General features: G+C 42.2%; 3 protein-coding genes and 1 long non-coding RNA gene across 12 annotated transcripts in view; 3 read left to right on the forward strand and 1 right to left on the reverse strand.

The window, feature by feature from the left end:
* Nucleotides 1-8,773, forward strand: part of LOC143206988 (CREB-binding protein) — a 24,399-nt gene extending 15,626 nt beyond the window's left edge. For 5 of the 8 annotated variants that reach the window (XM_076419929.1, XM_076419930.1, XM_076419936.1 and 2 more), the window contains one exon: nt 6-8,773. In XM_076419929.1, the coding sequence (XP_076276044.1) occupies nt 6-1,016 (1,011 nt within the window). In that variant the 3' untranslated portion in view covers nt 1,017-8,773. The remainder of the gene's footprint in view (nt 1-5) is intronic. The other 3 variants (XM_076419934.1, XM_076419933.1, XM_076419931.1) reach the window with 2 other exon arrangements.
* On the reverse strand, nt 8,537-13,672 carry LOC143206998 (uncharacterized). Its single transcript, XR_013008594.1, has 3 exons — nt 13,514-13,672; nt 13,264-13,428; nt 8,537-13,199 (listed from the first exon to the last, which is right to left on the reverse strand). It is a non-coding gene; the product is annotated as an uncharacterized LOC143206998 (long non-coding RNA).
* Nucleotides 13,673-14,006: 334 nt separating this feature from the next.
* On the forward strand, nt 14,007-19,305 carry LOC143206993 (uncharacterized). Its single transcript, XM_076419951.1, has 7 exons — nt 14,007-14,142; nt 14,424-14,552; nt 14,802-14,988; nt 15,075-15,356; nt 15,423-16,139; nt 16,671-16,810; nt 16,897-19,305. The coding sequence occupies exons 1-7, from the start codon at nt 14,062-14,064 to the stop codon at nt 17,140-17,142; spliced, it is 1,782 nt and encodes a 593-aa protein (XP_076276066.1). The 5' UTR covers nt 14,007-14,061; the 3' UTR covers nt 17,143-19,305.
* Nucleotides 19,306-19,496: 191 nt separating this feature from the next.
* Nucleotides 19,497-20,980, forward strand: part of LOC143206990 (uncharacterized) — a 138,704-nt gene continuing 137,220 nt past the window's right edge. For both annotated transcript variants that reach the window (XM_076419942.1, XM_076419941.1), the window contains exon 1: nt 19,497-19,844. The gene's annotated coding sequence lies outside the window, so the exon portion shown is untranslated. The remainder of the gene's footprint in view (nt 19,845-20,980) is intronic.

Raw genomic sequence — 20,980 nt, forward strand, 5'->3', positions numbered from 1 at the left:
AAAAGGCGCTTGCCCTTCAGCAACAAAGTGGTCAATACGGCGGAGGAGTTGCCGGACCTCTGGGTCCTAATCAGCCGCAACAGCAACCAAGTTTGCAGCATATGATGTCTCAACAGCAGCATCAGCAACAGCAGCAACAACAGCAGCAGCACCAGCAGCAGCAACAACAACAACAGCAGCAGCAAGGTAGAATGCAGATACAAGCGATGATGAACCAGCAACAACAACAACAACAACAGGCGCAACAGCAACAGCAGCCTGTACAACAGCAACCTCAGTGGTACAAGCAGCAGATGCTGGTGATGCAGAGACAGCAACAGGCGCAACAGCAGCAACAACAACAACAACAGCAGCAACAACAACAACAACAACAGCAGCAACCGTTCACGCAACCACCGGCGCCTCCTTACGGTCAACAACGACCGCTAAGGCCGTCCCTTCTCGGTAAGAGTCACCATACGATTCCCGACAAAACGAGATTCGTCGAGCCGGTTGGTTCGTGGTCTAACGTCTGCCACGATTCCGCGTATTCTTCCTCAGGTTACGGTGGGTTTAGCGAACAAGGCTACGGTCAGCCGGGTTTAAAGCCGACGCCGCCACCGATACCCTCCCCGCAGGGCGTGATGGGGCCGCCGGGGATCTCTGTACAGCAACAGCTCATGCAGTCGGTCCGGTCTCCGCCGCCCATTCGATCTCCTCAACCGAATCCCTCGCCGCGACCAGTTCCATCCCCGCGCAACCAACCAGTTCCTTCGCCTCGATCGGGGCCGGTGCCATCGCCACACCATCATCCGGCCCACGGCACGCCGACCCACTCCCCGGCCCACGAACTCGGCGGGCCCAGCGAGATGATGCTCTCGCAGCTGAATGGCGGCACGGGGGCACCGACAGGGCATCCGGCCGCGATGCCCCATCACCCGTCCCCGGCGCCGCCGCCGACCAGTGGCGCGGACTCCAGTGAAGTGACGCCAATGACGCCGCAAGACCAACTCTCCAAGTTCGTCGAAGGATTGTAGTGACTGTTAGTGAAGTCGGCCGATGCTACGAGTGACTACGTACACAACGGACCGGGCGGCCACGATGCCGTCCACCGTTTCAAGGACGGTCGCTGTTGCAGCCTACGTCGCCATGAGGCGGCGCCGGCCGTGCAACCCCCATCCGTTCTGCGTTCCTAGCTTCGTGGAGAGAGCGAGCGAGCGAGAGAGTAAGAGCGCGAGATAGATGATGATCATGAGATCCAGGGGTACCGCGGATCACTCTGAGAATGATACCCTAATACCCCTCCCCCGCTGTGGTGCGACCAAATTAATTCGAACGACGCGTGTTCCCTCTTTTTATCTCCGAGTTAAAGGTGCAGGAGCGAGATACAGCGTGATTGATGATTATGATGATGCATGTGGTGCTGATTTAGGAGACGCTCCGGCGATTACGCGCTACAGCTGGCTCAATGGACACTTTGAACTTCTTACGTTAACTCTGTACTGTTCGTACCTCATCGACATCTTCCCCTCAACCCCCCCCCCCCCAACCATCTTACTACTATTGCTACTACTATTGCTACTATTACTACTACTCTGTAATCGAGAACCGGTGGAAATTGATTCGAAAATTGAGACGGAAGGAGAGACTATTGATAACATCCTCCACCTTAGATACAAACAGATACACACAGAGAATTCTTGAAAAGAACCTGGAACTCGCGCGCGAAAAGATCATCTCGAGTCCTGTTTCTACATCCCCTACGAGTACATGTACACATACAGAGAGCGAGAGACAAAGAAAGAAAGAGTGAGAGCGAGAGAGAGAGAGAGAGATACATCCAAACACACGACCTTTTTCATCTTTACCAACTTCCCTCTGCTGTTGCTCGTGCAGGCTGAGTGATATCGTACAAATGTGTTGTGTATACTTAACGTTAATTAATAATTAATAGTTCAAATACTATTAGCGTAGCGATTATATGCAGTTATTATATACCACTATTATTATTATCGTGACGAGATGCAAAAGTATATATATATATATAAACGAGAAAAAGTGAAGATGCCGTGGACTACTGTATGAAAGAGCACACACACACAGAGAAAGAGAGAGAATGAGCGGGCGTACATGCGTCAACTGCGAGAGTGAGAGAGAAAGCGAACGATGGGAACGATATAATTGAAAGTGGGGCGAGAAGTAACAAAAATGATAAATAACCCGACACGCAACGTTGTAATGTAAGGAAGGGAGAACAGAGAGATTTAGTGGGGGATGAAAAGAAGTTAAGTAATGTTAACTTAGGCTAATTTGTTAAGAGATCGCTACGGCTGGTCCCCGGAGGTGGTCGGCATCCTCGGGCCGGCGTTTAAATTTTATGGATACATATTCTGACGAAGAGTACGGCGAACCGATGCGAAAAAAAAAGATTCCCATCCTCGATTGATACCGTTGGACACACACCCGGGGGATCGTTTCGCTACGAGAGAGACTCTGAGAGGGAAAACAAGATGCGAACTGGATAGATTCTCTCTCCTCTTGACAAAAGGACGGGGGGCGGGGGAGGGGGGAGGGCGAGCGCGGATTAACGATATCGCAACCAAAAATGAGTAGAGATTGACGACGAGCTGCTGTATCGCTGGCCACGGGAGGATTTATAGATTAAAACGGAGAAAAGAATCGTGTTAATTTTTGGAAGACGAAAGGGAAAAGAAAGCAAACCACGAAAAGTTCTTTCGCAACAAAAATCGATCGGGGCGGGCCCGGCATGTACAGTTCAATCAAAATGTAGCTACGAAAGCGTAAACCTAAAACTTTAGGGTCCGTCCCCAACCCATGAAAAGCGTTCTGTACATACTATACTATTATTACGATAATAATAACGATTATTATTAATTTCCCTGTCTCTTATAAATTTATTATTATTATATTATTATTATTATTATTATTATTATTGATTCTTATTAATTATCATTATTATTATCATTATCGCTATTATTAATATTATTGAAAAGAAATTCAAAACGTATAGGTATAGTGTAATGTTCGGGGAAAAAACAAAAGCGAGAAAGGGATCCACATTCGTACACGTATTCGTACACGTACATATGTTTTTACACGTATACACGATACAGATACATTACTTATACATGATCAACACGGCGACAAACGTATAAACGCGCGCGAAAAATGACACGTACTGTTGCCAACACTACGTGACCATGCCAGTGCTGTATCATAGTAAATTGTAAGTGTAACATTTCCTCACTCTTTTTCCTGCGATACCTATTTAATACGTCTAGACGATAGAGAGGAACACACAAGATCGGATGATCGACGCGGTGCGTGCGAGCTGCTGCGGGTTCGAGGAGAGTCCGTTTCGTTTGTTTCGTCACTTTTCTTCTTCTTTTTTTTTGTTTTTTACCTTTGTCCACGGTCGTGTCGAACACGGTGTACAATGTAGTCCGCCATTATAATGAGAACTGTAGCCAATCAAACAGAAATTCTGCGCCGGACGAAGCGCGATATTTACACCGGTGGTCTTAGAAATTGCGTCGCTTTCACATCGGCACTATTTCTGTTTACGTTGTTACAATATTACTGATTTCTACTTGGTTCGTGCGGAACTATCAACGAAATTATGTTAGAACAAATTAGTACCGGAGATTCTATAATTTGAAGTATCAAAGAGCCTCAGAAAGCAAACAAGATGCAATTTCATTGACCACTCGTGCACGTTTCGTTGTAGATTCGGAGTCGTTTCCGTTGGTGGAAGAGAGAGAGTGTGTGTGTATGAGTGAGAGAAGGAGAGAGAGGGAGAGAGAGAGAGAAAATAACACGTGATTTGTAGACATTAATATATTACTAAACGAGGTGGAATTCACCAGAGGTGAGCGCAAATTTTCAAGCGTGTTATGTCAATGTATTCGATGTCGTTCGGCAACTACACACGCGACATCGTACATCGTCATTATAACTATTATTATTGTTGTTGTTATTATTATTATTATTATTATCGCACGCTGGTACATCGATGCCCTTCGAATTCGATCAAGAACAAACATTGTTCCTTTCGCGGTGAGACCGGTTCAACCCTGCAAAGGCACATTGTTTTCTCAGACTGTGAATCGTTCTAAAAATCCTGTAAAAATTCATACGTTTCGAGCAGCTAAAAATCGGTATACAGAAAATGATGTTGGGTGTCATTGCAGGGTTCCGAAAGGGAGTAGTTAACGCTTCACCTACCGAGGCGATAAGTTGAATAGTCATTTAAAAGTCAAAGATTAATAATTACGGAGTTCTCTTGTAATTGTTCGATAGCGACAACAATTTGATGGCTCTGTGTTATCTCGAATAGCATAGGCACGGCCATTAGAAAATCAATTAGTAGACCTCCGGTAGGCGAAGCGTTAATTCGACGATTGAAAACTAACTCGTATCCAGTATTAATTGTCCGAGGAATTCGCGACGCGCTTCCACCCTTGTTTCGTTAATTTCCTTTCGTGTTTACGTGCGGCGTACGGGATCGTCACGGGATGCAAACGACACAACGATATCTATATGTAATTGCATGTGTTTTCAGTATTCTTCGAGTAATGAAGTTGACTTTTAATTTTTTAAACGGAATGCTACATATTTATATATCATACAAGAAGCAACAGTAAAGGCAACATTTTTTTAAATAGATAAACTACAATATTTCTTTTGTTCCTGACCTGGCGTAACCCTCGAACTTCTTGCGTTATACATAGTCCTAACTATTTTCACACGCGTCTTCGTACAATATCCATAAATACGTAGCATTCTATTTGCAAAATGAAAGATACACACTGCAACTGCATGACAGTCATCGACATTCGCGGAGACATTCCTTTTTCATTTGTGCGTTCTCTCTCTCTCTCTCTCTCTCTCTCTCTCTTTCTCTCTCTCACTCATTCATTACTTTCTGTTTCTGGCTGCGTCGTTGTGCGTTTCGTCGCCGTCTTCCGTCCGAGCTTCCAAAGATAAGGGACGAACGACTTGATCTGCAGAGGCGACGGCGAAGACGACGATGATGACTAGACTGCGGATCATTATGCATTTATAGTAAAATTGAGTAGATGAAGTTCAAGATTGTTGGAGAATTAAAAAAATTGAACATGTCAATATATGTTTTCTCCTCTATGGAAATCCATTAAGAGAAGACATAACATTCGATTTAGTTTCTCTTGCAATCGATGCAGACAATTTTGATTTTGCATAAAGATCCGCAGTCCAACGATGACGCTTCAGTGATTCATGGGGGAAAGATGAGAATTTCGGCCGCGACAATTCGGTGACAAAAGGGGATCGAAAGGAGGAGTTTTCACCGAGCGAAAGAACGTGTGTAAATTGAAACAAAGGTTTCGTAGGTCGGAAAGAGGATTAATCGTTAACGAGACAAAAAACCCAAAAGTATTTGGCTTAGTATGGCTGTGTTTAGGGCAGTGTTGTAAATCTGAAAGTGGTATACCCGTTGCGGTAGTAAACTCTTTAAGTGCGGACGTTCGAACGCCGCGCGGCGATGGTCGGCGTGCCAGCGAGGATTTTAACCGATCGAGGGATTTTCTTTAAATTAATTAACAACCGTCGTGTGTTCGCCGGGAACACTGAATGCCGTGTTTCTTCGTTCACGTCTGTCTTTACCATTTCTCTCCGTTTTTTTTCTCTGGATCGCGTCTCGATCGGAGCGTTCTCGACGCGTGTAAAAATGGATCTTGAGCAGAGCAGCTACATCGCGGCGCGATAGAGAAATAAAGAGACAGACGGAGACGAAGCGGAAATTCCCGTGAAATTCGCTTCCGACGAGGGGAAAGGAAAACTCGAACCGGAAGCAGCTTCGGTGTTGTGTCCACCTCGTCGGAGCTACGTTGGCACGTCGACGTTCGCGGCAATTTATTATTGTAACGAAAAGCGAACGATAACGACCCTATACATATAGAAATATATATTATACGATTTTGTTTTCTTTTTTATATTAACGGAACACGATACATAGGCCCCGCGGCACTATCGCGAGACGAGGAATAAACGTTAATTAAACGAATCAGTGGATTATCCGATAGACGATAATCGCAGACACAGAACTACGAAGCGTAATAATAATAATAACGACGTTTATTATTATTATACTATTATTATTCTTATGATTATTATTATCGAGCTACCAGCTATAGAGTACTACTTTTTATTATGACATTTCGTAAATAGTGAATCGATGATGATGATGATGACGATTATGATGATGATGATGATGATGATAATGATGATGATTACTATGATGATTATGATGATGATGATGACGATGATGATGATTGTCTAATTAAACGACTACTGAGACGCAACATGTAACATTTATCCCCTCCCAGGTGGAAAAATGGATGAAAGCACACGCAGAGCCACATACAGACACATACATACGTACAGAAGCACACACATACGTAGAGAAACAGAGACAGACACCAATTTCTCGATCCCGATCTCTCCTTTTTGTTTGTTCTCCTAACAAAAAGGGAAAGAGAAGAGCGTCGAGAGGGACAGAGAGAAACGTCGCTCGAGTCTCTCTCATTCTCTCTCGATCCGATCTCCCGCGTCCCCACGATACATAACGAAACCGTATAACAGACTGCATCGGTCACGATAAATCTTGTAAAATAGTTCCATTTCTAACGATGCCCGTTCCTTTATTTATTTTCTATATCGATGGCGCTTTTTTGTCGTTCCCGCCGCACGAGAGAAACATAGAAACACGTATATCGGCGACTAATCGTCATTCTTACATTCGATACGCGAACACACGTATACATACACACACTCACTCATTCACACGAACCGTATTTTCTTTTTCTCTTGTAATAAATATTGTCCCGTTGTAAAGACCGCTCCGCAGAGTGACTTAGGAAAAACTTTAGTTGAGACGAACTCGTCTTCGTTTACTTCTGCTCTGTACCTCTCTTCTTCTTCTTCTTCTTCTTACTTCTTTTTGGACCGCTGCTGCTGCTACTACTTCTATCACTACCCACGTTTTTGTTTTTGTAAAATGGCGTTTTTTTGTAACATACGTAAGATTCAGTTTTGTAAAACACGCGCGAAAAGCTGCTAGCCGGTCGCGGTATCCGCTCGGAGAGAGGGGGCGAACACACACAGTGAATTTAGGTTTTTTGCTACGGTTTTTATACTCTTAGACAAAAGTGAACGAGATGAAAACGGAAGAACAAAGAAAAAGACTTCGTTTTTCCCCTCTGAACGATTTGTAAACGTAGATAAGGACACCTGTATGTTGATGTTCAATGAATATTTAACCCGACTATTGTTACATTATTATTAAAAAACAAGTTTTAAAAATACATTCCACAATTTTTATTTTTTTTTCTCTCAAAACTCAGGGCGGCTCGCTGTCGAGAGACACCGTGTATATACAATACATTCATATACGCAAAATTGCGTATTCCCTCTTCCTCTCTCTAGAGAGAGAGAGAGAGAGAGAGGGAGAGAGAGACCAAGATCATCAGAAAGAGAAAGATGAAACCGAACAGAACGCAAAACCAAAAAAGGAAAGACGATGTATCCCCCTAATTGTCGATAGTATTTATATAAACACGCGAGGAGAGAGTTTAATAAGAGAAAGAAACCAATTATTTTTTATCCCATCTACTGGGAAAAAAGCACACTCACTCAAGCAAAGAAAGAGAGAGAGAGAGAGAGAGAGAGAGAGAGAGCGAGTATGATAGAGTGGGAGTGAACGAGATAAAGAGAGAGAGAAAGAAAGAGTGCGAGATCTCTAGTTAGATCCGTGTACCGTCGACGCGCGCTTCGATTCTACGCGACCGGCGTTCTTGTACACCCCGTAAAAAAGAAAATGAATCATTTCCGAATCGACAGCGTGCAAACGATAGGCTAAAGTTTTTTTTCTGTTGACTCTGTTGTACCACGATTCGACGCTTCGATTTGCTCGCTCGCTGATTTCGCCCGGTGAGTCTCGGTGTTCGTTCAGCGATCTCGTCCGCAGGAAAAAAAATCGTATTTCGGTGTGGTCTCCCTTTCTTCCCGTTCTACTATTTGTTACGTGCTGCGCGAGCGCGAGCAAGCGCTTGCATACTTTGTATGATATTTGTACATGAACCGCGACGATCATTAGGTTTCCTCCATGTTGGGCCCATACGGAGCGTCGCAATACCGAGATCTTTGGGCCTGGATCGATAACGGGTCCCGAAATCCACAGCGAGGTTCATTGACATTTTGGTTCCCGTTCCGTCCTCTCTGTTTTATACGAACTCGTTTACGCCATCCCCCGACGACGACGACGACGAGACAAACGCTAGCGAACCAACCCCCTTCGATCTTCGAACCACCACGATCAAGATCCAACGGGTTAACGTTCCCGTCGTCGACACACATAAAGAAGACACGACACAACCGAATAAAAAAATCCGGGCTGGAACCGAAATATCCAACGAACGCGGTTACGACGCCTCTCGCTTCCGTTCTCCGCCACAACCCTGCCCCTCCACCTATTTATTCCGATTGTGTTCGCCGTGTCTCCTTTCCTTAGTCGTAAGCAAACAAAAAAAACTAATCTCTTAACCGATTGCAGCTTGTAATGTAACAACGTAAACGAAAGAAAGAAAGAAAAAAAGAAAGAAGGAAAGAAAGAAAAAAGAAAAAAACACCGACACGTAAGAGTTATACATATATGTGTATATATTTATACATACCGTACCATTAACGCAACATGAGAAATCTGACGAAATAAAGTTTACGTATGAACATTTGAATACCCAGACGTTGTATCTATGCGTTCTCTATCAGACACCTATCAAACCAGCGTGTTTCGTGTGTCGCGGATTTTCAGTTTTTCAACCTGCCCTCGTCGTTTACTTCCACGCCCCTAAACAGTGTCGTCGTTGGTCCCTTGTAGTGTAAGTTATTTACTAGAAAGTTTCTAGAAGAACAAGGAAATATTGATATTTTTCGTGTGTCGTGGATTTTCAATGTTTTCAACCTACCCTCCTTGTTTACCTCTACCCCCATATAAACAGTGCCGTCGTTGTATCCCCTATATTATGAGTTATTTACTAGAAAGTTTCTAGAAGAAAAAGGAAATTGATATCTATCGTGCATCTGCATTTTCTCTGATGGTCAAATGTTTTTTCTTTTGAATAGAGAAATATTTTTATTTTTTTTCATAAACATCCGCGCAGTCTACTCAGGACTTTTTTTTTAATTCCTCGATTTACAATCCGGGTAGTTTCCGGCTCGCGATAGCCGTGCATGCATCACCGTGCACAAACCAATTCTTTCATTGTACAGCGAGGCTTCGTGGTCCGAGCCAGGCACGAGAAGATTTCCACGGATTTTCCGGGTGGTCCCAGCTCTCCTCGCCATTGTCCGAAGTCCGCGAGATTGTCTTATCGGCGTTACCTGTCGCGACGACGAATCCTTGGGAGTGATACACACACGGGACGGATGACAAAAAGGAGGAAGTTCAGAGTCCCCGTTGATCTACATGCGCGTTCATACGACCACACATTGTACACATGTGCCACACACGTGCACTCGGAAACAATGCCGAGCGTTCGAACGATCGTCGTGTGGTTCGAAAAGGGATGCAATTCTGTCTGAAGTTTGTTCAGCCAACCAGCTGTTTCGCATCCAGCTGAAACATTCCAAGGCGTAACCCTTGGCATACCTACGGTGGGACGATCGACGTTCTCACACCTAATTTTTTCCAAAAATCAATAAACAATGCGCTTTGAGCAGAGATATAGTGGAGGATTGAAGATCGAAACCAATGTATTAGGTTGAAGGGAAAGTTCTGCCGTATTTTAAAGAAAACATTTGAACGAATTTATAAAAATATATGTTTAATATTATTCACAAACAATGATTTCGCTAGCAACACGTGTTTTTGATGTACAAGCAAAATTACCTGCTTATTTCAAATACGACAGAACTTTCTCTCCATCCTAATAATTAAATCTGACTGTTTATAGTACAGCGGTGACGAGAGAATAGCTCTCCTCAACGCTACGCTCACCTCGCCGCTCCACTATATTCCCGTATTTATCCAACGACCACGAATAATCGCATACAGCGCATTTCATGTGCCAAAGGTTGAAGGCCGATTCATAATACAATTCATTGGACAAACATTCTTTAACTCCTTGCCGTATTTTAACTTTAACGAGTCAGTCTAACAAATATGAATGTTACTTCTGTTTAGATAAAATCTTTAAGCATTAAAATAAATGTAGCCATACATTATAATTCTCTTTTCTCTTCTACGACATTTTTGGAAACAAACATGTTTTAATCGCTGCAACTCTAAAGAAAATGTTACGGCAAAGTGTTAATGCATTTGAATATAAGTATATTTATACGAATCGTAAACACGAGTCAGAAACTAAACAACAAAAATGGTAATAAATTATACTGAACGGAATCGTTCCGTGACTGTGCGGCCCGTCCTGAATTAACGTGGAAAATATGAAATATTCTAATTAATCCGCTCGGTGCTAAGCTTGTGGTGCGGAGGTTCGCCGCCACGGATTTGAAGCGACCGCTGAGAGCGGCATAACCACGTAATAACTGCAGAATAATCGTAAACACTATGCGGCCGGTGCGAGTTTCGCCCGAGGGTTGGTTTCGCAGGAGCGATCGACCCCGGGTCGCGCTGTATGTATAATTAACGACCGCACCTTTGCACCACCTCGAGGAAAGCTCAATGTATACATAGACGTGTATAGATTCGTTGTAGCAAATAGCGAGTAGTGAGAGGAGCAGATTCTTTTTCTAAAAAGCGGTGAGAGGGTGGCGCGCACGCTCGCTGCATCGCAATGATATTTCGTCCAAAGATCAGGCTAACAAGTGTTCCGGAGACGATCTCGTGACTCTCCCCGTCCGAAAATAAAGCCGAGCAATCATTTCCACCGGCACCAACAGTTTTCTCGCTTATTTTCGATCAAAGAATCAGCCTCTGCCGCAGCTTTCACCCCTGGAACCGCTCTCTGCACGTTTAGCTTACGGATTTTTTTACATTTCAACGTTCCGATAAGAGTTGTGATCGTCCTGTAAAGATATCCCGCGACTCCTTTTGTACCATATCGACGCGAGACCACATTCCATTGTTCGGACCGTGTCGAATCACTCTTGTAAAACGAACATGCCGCAGTATATTCCCCACGAATTTGTACCGACAAACCCCTTCGACACGCATCCCATTCTACCTAGCGACTGGTTTGCAACACTCGATACATTGCCCTTGTAACGAAATTGTATAGAAAACAAACGATAAATATTTAATAAACGATTTATGTGGATTATTCGGCCACCGGCTGTTTGTTCGATCGCTGCCAGCCTCCTTCTCTGTCTGCGATCCAACGATATTCAACCCCTTGCGTTATTACACCGAGTCAAATACGTGATCAGCATTTCGAACATAATCCGATAAATATATGTTTATTTATGAATTTTCTTTAAACTGGAACAAAATTCTACTTTGTTGTTGTCCTTTCTTTTCCCTTTAGAAAATTATGAACGATGCAAAAGCTCGACTCTACGTAATCATATAAAATTAATCGTAGTGAAAAAGCAGGTTAACCCTTTGCACTCAGAGCCATTTTAACTGAAAAATTAAACATTTCTTCCGACCTAGAATAATTCCATTTTATATGATTTTTATCTTTTCACGGAAATGAAATTGATGTAATACCTCGTAGATAAATGTTTAGTGATTGATTAGATACCAACATATTTTTAATAATGTAAACAATATTTTGAATAATGGTACTGAATCATTACTCGAGTGCTAAGGGTAACGAGAATATATATAGTTGCTGGTGTAGCTAAAACTACCCCAAACTTGTTCCGCCTTCAGTCAAGAGGGATCGAAGTTATTTCTAGTTTGGTAAACCCTGGATTAAACAGATGAGATAGGGTAAAATTGGAATAGGTTTACAAAAGTTTATAAAGCGGAGAAGACTGAACGAAAATCGTGAGTGATTTACGGACATAAAACAGTTGAGAAGGTCGCGTCGTGAAAGAACATCGCTAATCGAGAGTGAAGGCTAGGTTTAAATATCGATCGGCGTCTACCGCGTTAAGCATTGAATTGCAAATTAACCGCGGTATATTCCGGGCTTTGTCTGTCCTTCGTTTAACCGTCGGCCGTCATGCGATTGTTCAGGGTTGTGAGTTTGAACAGTGATTGCCAATCTTTGGCAGCGCAACGGCATTGAATAATGAATAATAAAAAGAATAATGAAATAAGACGGGGTAGTTTGTCAGTATGAAATTGTCGACGCAAATAACAACAATCGACAAGCTTTATCTTCGCAATCGCATTTTTCGTTTTCATGAACGGGATTCTGTACATTCCGTAGGCGCGAAGCTGACTCCTCGACGAGCTTTGTCTGATGGTTGTCGGTAAAATGGAAAACTAATATACATGTACAAAATAGGAATTTACATTATCCACACATCTTGATAATATAGAAACCTATGTTATCAACAACGCCACAAGGTCGTTGTCGGTAAATTTTTAAATTACATTTTATATGTGTGAAGTATAGACTGACTTTGTCTTTATGCGTTACATTGTCTTATAAATGTTATAATAAATAAGAAAGTCCGTTTATAACGCAATTCAAGGGACCGAGAAATTACGTCGTTATAAACGAACGTTGTTATAAGCTAAATAAACACATGAAAGTATTGTAAACCATTAATAAAAAAAACTAGTATCATAAATTCAAATAATCATATCTTAAATCTTAATATGTATATAATATATAATAAACATCAATATATATATATATTAATATGCTTACAGGGAAATACAAAAATTATTTCAAGAGGAATCATCGATCAAACCTAATCAATCTATCGATGTGCGTTACTCAGTTTGGGTGGTTTTTACAGAGATTTATAATGAAATTGTGTATGATGTTTTGTTGAATAAGGATAAAAAAGGGATTCCCCTTAAATTACTTATTGATACACAGGGGACAGCATTTATCAAAGCTCTTGAGACTGTTATTTGTGTCAATTCAGGTTCTGACGCTTAGGTAACAATTTCTTGCACCTGGTGGGTGCATCTGTGCATCCACATAGGACGTATTATGACATATGATTTTTTCCTCTATCATTTCTTTCTATTGTTACTCAAAAAAGTGCAGTAACTTGTCTCAGTTCCCGGATGTGTACTAGAAGATCAGTATGTATAGAGTATAGACAGAAATGACATTAAAAAATAAAGTGCAATTGTACCTGGTGGATGCATCGGTGTATCCATACATGAAAAATAAGGTCATAGGAACTAGGACGTATTATGACACATGATTTCGTTTTCTATCATTTCTTTCTATTGTTACTCAAAAAAGAGCAGTAACTTATCTCAGTTCCAAGAATCACACCTTGTACACTATACAAGACCTGTGTATAAACAGAAGTAACATTTATCGTGGATATATGGAAATTTCGATGAGGAAAATTACGCGTAGAAACTATTCATTCGTACCGAAGATTTCGCCTAGAAAGAAATTACCGGAATAGTGCTTATTTAGTGCTTGCGTATCTGAACATGATCTGAACGCAACCATCGTTCGGGCAGAGCCCTAAATAGAGTGAGAGAGACAGAGAAAAGCATGTGTCATCCACAGTCATCGACGATTTGACATGGCTTGGCACGCGTGGCCAAGATGGTGGTGGTAATGGTGGCAGGCACGGTAGTCAGTCTTTCTCTCTTGCGTACTTGTATCTCTCGGTTCAGTGTTCCTCTCTAATTCCTTGCTGACTCTTCGGAGGGTATTCCAGGGTATTCTCTCTCGTCATTGATGATGTCGAGTCAGTGATGGGAGCTGGACTGAGTTGTGTTGGTGCTCGCGCATCGTCTTCGTGTGGTGAGATCTCTGTGGACGGTCGATGTGTTTGTGGGATCGCTGCTGCGCCGTCCAAAAATAGATAAATGAACGAGCAGCAGCGTGCCATCCTTGTTGTCGGTGGTTCCACGCACTCCGTAACAATGCGCGATTATTAAAAGAGGTTCGTGGCCGACCGCGGACAGGAATGGAGGAGCTGAAAACCAGTCAGGAGATAGTGCACGAAGGGTGGCTCATTAAATCGCCACCCACGAAACTTTGGCGAGCGGTCAGTATCCCATGGAACCGTGACGAACTGGGAATTCCGTTCGTTCCCGAACCTTTTCATTGTTTACGTTCTCGAACGGTTGTCAAAACCACCGTGTTCGACTTACGTTTCGTTCAGGATCCTACGAATTCTAACCTCGAATCTTGCGTGCCTTTGTCAGCCGTTCGAACGATAATATTATCTACTCGAGATCTTCGAATTCTTCGACTCCGCTAAAAATACACCGATGTCATGGCACAAAGATTCTTGATCGTTCTCCTCAATTGTTTATCTACTTTCAGCGATGGAGGAAAAGGTGGTTTGCCCTTCGACATAGCGGAGAATTGCCAGGACAATACTTTCTAGAATACTTTACGGACAAACGGTGTAGAAAACTGAAAGGTCGTATCGATCTCGACCAGTGCGAACAGGTAATTACTTCCTGGAGCTTCATAAATTTCCTCTACTCCCTTTGTTTATCATTAGACAGCAGATCTTTATGCAAAATAAAAATGTTCTGTATTGATTGTGGGCAGCAGGAGTAAAATAAAAATTGATATCATCCCTTAATGATTTTGTTACATTGAAAACAATGTTGTTTTATACTGAACCCAACTAATTTCGTCATAAATGCATAAAAACCCACAGTCTAATCATTATATTCGTATATCTATGCGTAGGTGGATGCAGGACTGAGGTTCGAGAATAGAAAACAAAAATACCAGTACATGTTCAATGTTAAGACGCCGAAAAGAACATATTATTTAGTGGCCGAAAGCGAAGCTGACATGAACAAGTGGGTGGACGCGGTATGTCAAGTATGTGGTTTGAAAGCTTACACACAGGATGAAGAGCAGCCATGTCAAAGTATATACTTTTACCACTATCAAGTACAGAGAAGTCGTTAGCCGTTGTATTTAAATATTTGTTTGAGATGGTAATATTGCTTTCAGTGTTCCAATTCGAAACACAAGAATCCCCACCTATTTCACCTACTAGCACCATCTCTGGTCCGTACATTCCCATCAGCGAATGCATTTCCGGTCGTCGTCTCAACGATACTAGTTCCCTGAATTCGGCTCTCAGTCATGGACCCGAACATTACGATGCTCCAAGACGACTGGCACCTTCGCCTCCTAGATCTCCTACGACGACCGATGCAGAAAGTGTGTTCACCGACGACGAGTGGACTGCCCCTGTCCCTAGCGTTAATTGGGAAACGTTTCCTTCCCCGGGTAATTATTCCTTTTTATATTCTATATCCTCCAAAAAACTCTCTAAACGAGCAAACGTTGTTCCAGGCGAGTCGAAACAGCTGCAAGGTTCGAGCGACGCCGAGATTGGATCGTGGAGCGTGCGGAAGCGATTCGGTAAGCTGAGAATCGTCGATTCCGCTGTGCCTCCGGCCGTCGAGAAATTACCAGCGCCTCCCAGACCGCCGAAACCACCGCACATGTTACCTGAGAACCCTGGTCATAATTATTTAAACCTGGACGGTGCTACAGAAAGCTCAAAACCCACAACACCGGCTACCCCGGCGCCGTCGACGCCAGCGACCGCGATAATCACCGACGAGTCCTACGATTTCCCACGATCTCACCAGCCTGGGCAACCGCTCGACCAGGCCGCGATCGATCAATCGTCGAAACATTTTTATTCGAACGCCGCGCCTAGCAGCATCGAAGAGACCCGCGTGTTCCGCTACGACTTCCAAGAAGAGGAACCGTCGAGTCCCCGATCTGAGAGTTCTGCGACCGCTACCTACTCGAATCTGCCGAGTCCTCTTGTCCGTGAGAATTCTGCGCCGACTACTGCAACCCCACCACCGCCGGTTGTCTACCGTGAACTGAAACCGGGTAGGAAAACCAGCGATTCTACGTCAATTATTAGCAACGAGCCTTCTCCAGGACCAACAAGTGTACCCGCCTTGGAAACAAGCTCCGCCGAACACTCGCCCGCAGAACCGCCGAGTATCAACAGAAAACTCAAACCGCCTTTAAATAAATCTCCTGTGGAAGGTATGCGCGCGGTTTTAATCTAAAGTAAAGTCGCGATTTAGCTCCCATCGCCTGTTCCGAGCAGGGACAAAGATCGTGTGGGGAAACTATTTTTTATGACTGCGTCGACCACGCCGAAAGTACAGGGTGTCACAAAATTATATGTCGCGGACACCATATCGTGATTCTACACCACCGATTTAGTCAAAAATTGACCTTGAACGTCAAAAACAAGGTAAAAGAACCAATTTTGTTAAGATTTAACATTTTTTAATCTTAAAAAAAAATTAGTTCTTTTACCTTATTTTTCGCATTCAAGGTCAATTTTACAGGGGGTACCTTATGACATTTCCGACTAAACCGGGGGTGTACAATCGCGTTATGGTGTCCGCGACATATAATTTTGTGACACGCGGGGATGTCCCACAGTGGAAGGGGTAGGCGAAGGGACAGTGATCGTGGAGATCCTCAGTGAGCTAAATCGCGACTTTACTGTAATTTCCTCGGTAAAGTACAGAGTGTTTCAGACTGCATAAATGATTAATATTTCAGGACCCCTGCAACTGGCATCTCCGCCTGGAAGAGGAAGAATTCGAGCAGCCCCTAGTCCAACGCCGCCGAGTCATGTGCACTCGAACAGACATCAGTCAACATCGGATGAAGATAACAACGCTTTCGACGATAAAGAGGAGGTACGCGGTGTACATTGATATTGTAGATATATCGGATCTGTTAGATGGAACGGTTTTATCAATACCAGTTGATTTTAATCTTTCAGATATATTACTATCAGGATCAGAATACGTTCATTCCTGCCTCGAACCGGCGTCTCGTCGTTCTACAATATTTGGATCTTGATCTAGAAGCGACGGAGAGCTTCACATCCTCGAGTTTACCGCCGGCTCAATCACCGCCGAACACGACGGTGTATAAAACAGTGGATTTCTTAAAAACTGAAGCATTTAATCGCACTCGGCAGCGGGTCGAGGAGGAGAGGAAACAGTGTACGGACGAGCTTGCTTAACGCGAGCTTTCGTCTTTGTTGAATGTTTAAACGCGACAAAGATAAAGAGGACTGAAGGTCGGAAAATGTTTTTTTTACATAGTGTCTAGTACTGTTACTATTTGTCTAGCACACGACGACCTTGAGATTACTGCGACGCTTACGCAGTACTTAGCGACTCTTCAGACGCTTTTTTAAATTTTTATGTTTGTTACGAAATCGAAGATGCTTTCGGATCTTCGTTGTCGCTGATATACGACTAGTTGGAAACCGAAGAGATAGCAATATTCAATGGACCAAAAATGTAACGTTATAGTTAAGGGAACATGACCGACAAAGAGGGAGGCAGAAGTGCGCTTTTCGCGAAGGGAGTCGTTGCATCGGAATTTGTTGAAGAATTTTTAATTAGACGAGTAAGTATTATTAAATTTAGATACAATCACTGTTTTACATAGGTTTTACGAGATATGACGAGAATGAGGCATTTTTATTGTCGACCATGCAACGAAATAATAAAAGCGTGTATGGTGTCGCTGAAATTGTCTAGATACCCTAAGTTTAAGTATTGAACAAATAATATGTAATATATTTTCAATGTGCCTGAATTTATTGTTTTCACGAGGCGGATGTGTTGTTTGTTATCGCATATCACGAACGGAATTATATCTATCTATTGACTGTGTGTGTTCCCTGACAGTAGTTACTAACTACATGGTAACGGAAATCCTGGCCATAAATTTTTAAGGAAGACAAAAGTTACGCACATTTTCTTTTATTAACGGCTATTGAAACACAACATCGCATGCCATAGTTAGATGTAGACGCATATATACGCACTAAAAGTACATAGAAATATATTTTACGTATTTAAAGAATGTATACGTATACAACGGTGTTACGTATACAGTTTTATTTTTATAATAGCTGCATTGTAATTTCTTTACCAATGAAAATTTATACATTATCGGAACCTTGTTCCACTGATCGTTTCTATAAGATAAAAGGAGAATTATTTACAATATTTTTTCATTGCTGGGGGTATCACAAGGTGTCCTGAATTAGTAATAAAATCAAAGACAAAGAGTGTGAATCGAGTAGTTTCAGAACGTAACTTATAATTTTACATATGTGTATGTGATTTGACAAACAAAGTATGTACGTTTACACGTTAATACATATGTTACTTATATACATAGTAACGTACCACGCATTGTGAGTCATATCATTGAGAATGTGAAGAAAAAAAAAAGAAATGCACAGAACACGTCATTATATATCTATATTTCAAAGATTCGCGCGCGCGCGCGTATGTCGTTCAAATTAAGTCTAAATAATTTTTTAACTATTAGAGCGATTTAATTGTAGTGAATGCGATGATATATAATGATTATTTGATCGCTCGAGCGATTGAATAAACCTGACTTTTCATACAAATAACTTTTAAGTATCGTATACTGCAATTCCGTGTTCTCAATTTTTTAGTTTTATCGAATATCGCTCAAATTCATATTTTTTAAACGGTAGCTGATACAAATCTGCTAATGTCTTAGCGAAGAATGTGGAATAAGAGTTTTTCAAAGCACAGAAATTCTGTCTTCATTTACTGCCGCCATTATTGTCGTCTTAGAGAAATAGCGGTGAAAGAAACTACGGAAGGGTCAATGGAATAGGATACATGAATTGGGAAAAGACTTTCCCTCATTTCACGAGCTGAATCTGTCCCTCGGTGTCAAATTAACACAGTGGTAAAAGATCGTTGAAATAACAAGGTAAACAGTTATTTTTGGATGCTCTTTTATTCAACATCTCAGGTTTTTCAGTTACGTGTTTCGCATTAAAAAAATAAAAGTCACGAAGTTTCGGACTTTACCTACAAATAACAGAACAATATAAATTATTTTGGGAAAACTGTCAAATTGACACGAGGGACGGATGAGGGTAAAAGAACACGAGGTTGGGGAAGGGAAAGGTAGGGTCAACGGAATGAAGGGGTCAAGGACAAGGTATAGAGTCAAGAAAAGGAAAGGGTCAATGGGGGTCAGAAGAAAGGGAAGGTTTATCAGTGTCCTGTAAACATAACAGTATCTCGTTGGTGATATCACCGCCGAGACACTATCAGAGAGGATATGAGAGTGCTCACGCCCGGGTTTTCGATATTTCGATGCCTCCGGTATAGTGCTGCCCCCACTCAAAACCTTAGCCTGGATCAGCTCCTGTGCGTCGGTGTTTTAATAAATGCGATTTAGATTATCGAGGGTTGGTAAAGACCGAAAGCTCTATGTTACCGACCCGATTGCGTCGGAAGATCGTTAGAATGTTCGCGGGAACGCTGCTAGGTTATTGGCCTGGTTGATGGCTGGTGGTAGATCCGACGACAGAAAACAGAATCTCATTCGCTCGCTAACCGTCGAGCGTGCGTTGGATGTTTGTTTTCTCATTTGCTCGCGTTCATTGTTTTCTCTCGCCGTGGACCGTAGAGTTGCATTGTCGTGTACAGACCGTTGTCGCGAAACTACGTTGCTGGGTGGTTCGTTTTCTGTTGTGTTGAATTCTGTGAAACATTGAAATTTTGTGTCTTTTTTTCTTTTCTTTAAGACCATTTCAACGAATTGTGTGTCCGCTTTGTGCAGTTGGCCCGTTTTGCCACGGAACTCGAATACGAGCGAACGAACCGGAAAAACATCGAACATAATCGGGACAGCTTTTCAAAGCTCGCTTTCAAGGTAAGCTCCAACTAAGTTTCTACGCACAAAGCGTACAAAGAGAGAGAGAGAGAGAGAGAGAGAGAGAGAGAGAGAGAGAGAGAGAAAGAGAGAGGACTCGTGTTCCACGTGATGATGGATCCGCAGCCACTTGTTGGCCTCCGGGTTCCGCAGATCGAGGAACGATGACTAGCTTTTCATATCGACGTAATTCCCAGAGTATGGCAACGCGATTTCGTGTTTAGTTTCGTTCTTCCGTGATCTGCTTGTACAGGTTTTGCGCTCCAAATTAAACCTTTTCAAATCAAACTCACCTTCTTGTAAATTAAATTCAACTTATAGATTACTCAAAAGTGAAGTAACACCGTTGGTCCGACAAGAACAAAGTTTATTATTTTTACCACCATATTGTCCACTGACAAACCCCGTTAACTTTTAATTACTCGCATATAGTATTTACAATCTGGAAACTTTAAATTTAGTGTTTCAAACATAAACAAAGGTGTCGAGACCACACTAGCAAATATTTATTTTGTCGAATAAAAATTTATTCATGTTGGAATGACGAAGTTCCATGTAACCAGTTATGTCGAAAGTGGAGTGCGAGTAATTGAAGGTTAAAGAAATACCCTCAAAACTGAAATTTTCTTGGACATTTGTTCAGTGAATCTGTTGCACAACTATCACTCCTATGATAAAGGTGAAGTATGTATATGTATATCACTCCTATGGTTTGCCAGAATAATTAGATGAATATGTATCTACTATACAAAGCGAAGCAATGAATAAATGCTTTTTTATGTTAATTTAAAACACGAATTGTGTGAAGCTTTACTATAATATATAGATGCAATCAAACTTTAAGAAAACAAATTTGCAGAAAATGAATTTGATTTGTAGAAGAGTTAATTTGTCGCTAAACCTGTACACGAAGCGATCTCTGTACGTTTCGTAAGACATAACCAACTCCGGAACTCTCAATATTTACAGTAAAAATGAATTTTCAAATGTAGACTGTGTTCACACAAACATACACACACCCATTTAATTCGCGCGGGTAAATTTGAATGAAACGTGTTTTCTTTATCTTGATGACTAGACTTCGGATCTTTATGCAAAATCAAAATTTTCTTCTGGAGCCAAACAAAAATTGGTTA

The sequence above is a fragment of the Lasioglossum baleicum genome, chromosome 3 (genome assembly GCF_051020765.1).
Source record: "Lasioglossum baleicum chromosome 3, iyLasBale1, whole genome shotgun sequence".
NCBI classification, from domain to species: Eukaryota; Metazoa; Arthropoda; class Insecta; order Hymenoptera; family Halictidae; genus Lasioglossum; species Lasioglossum baleicum.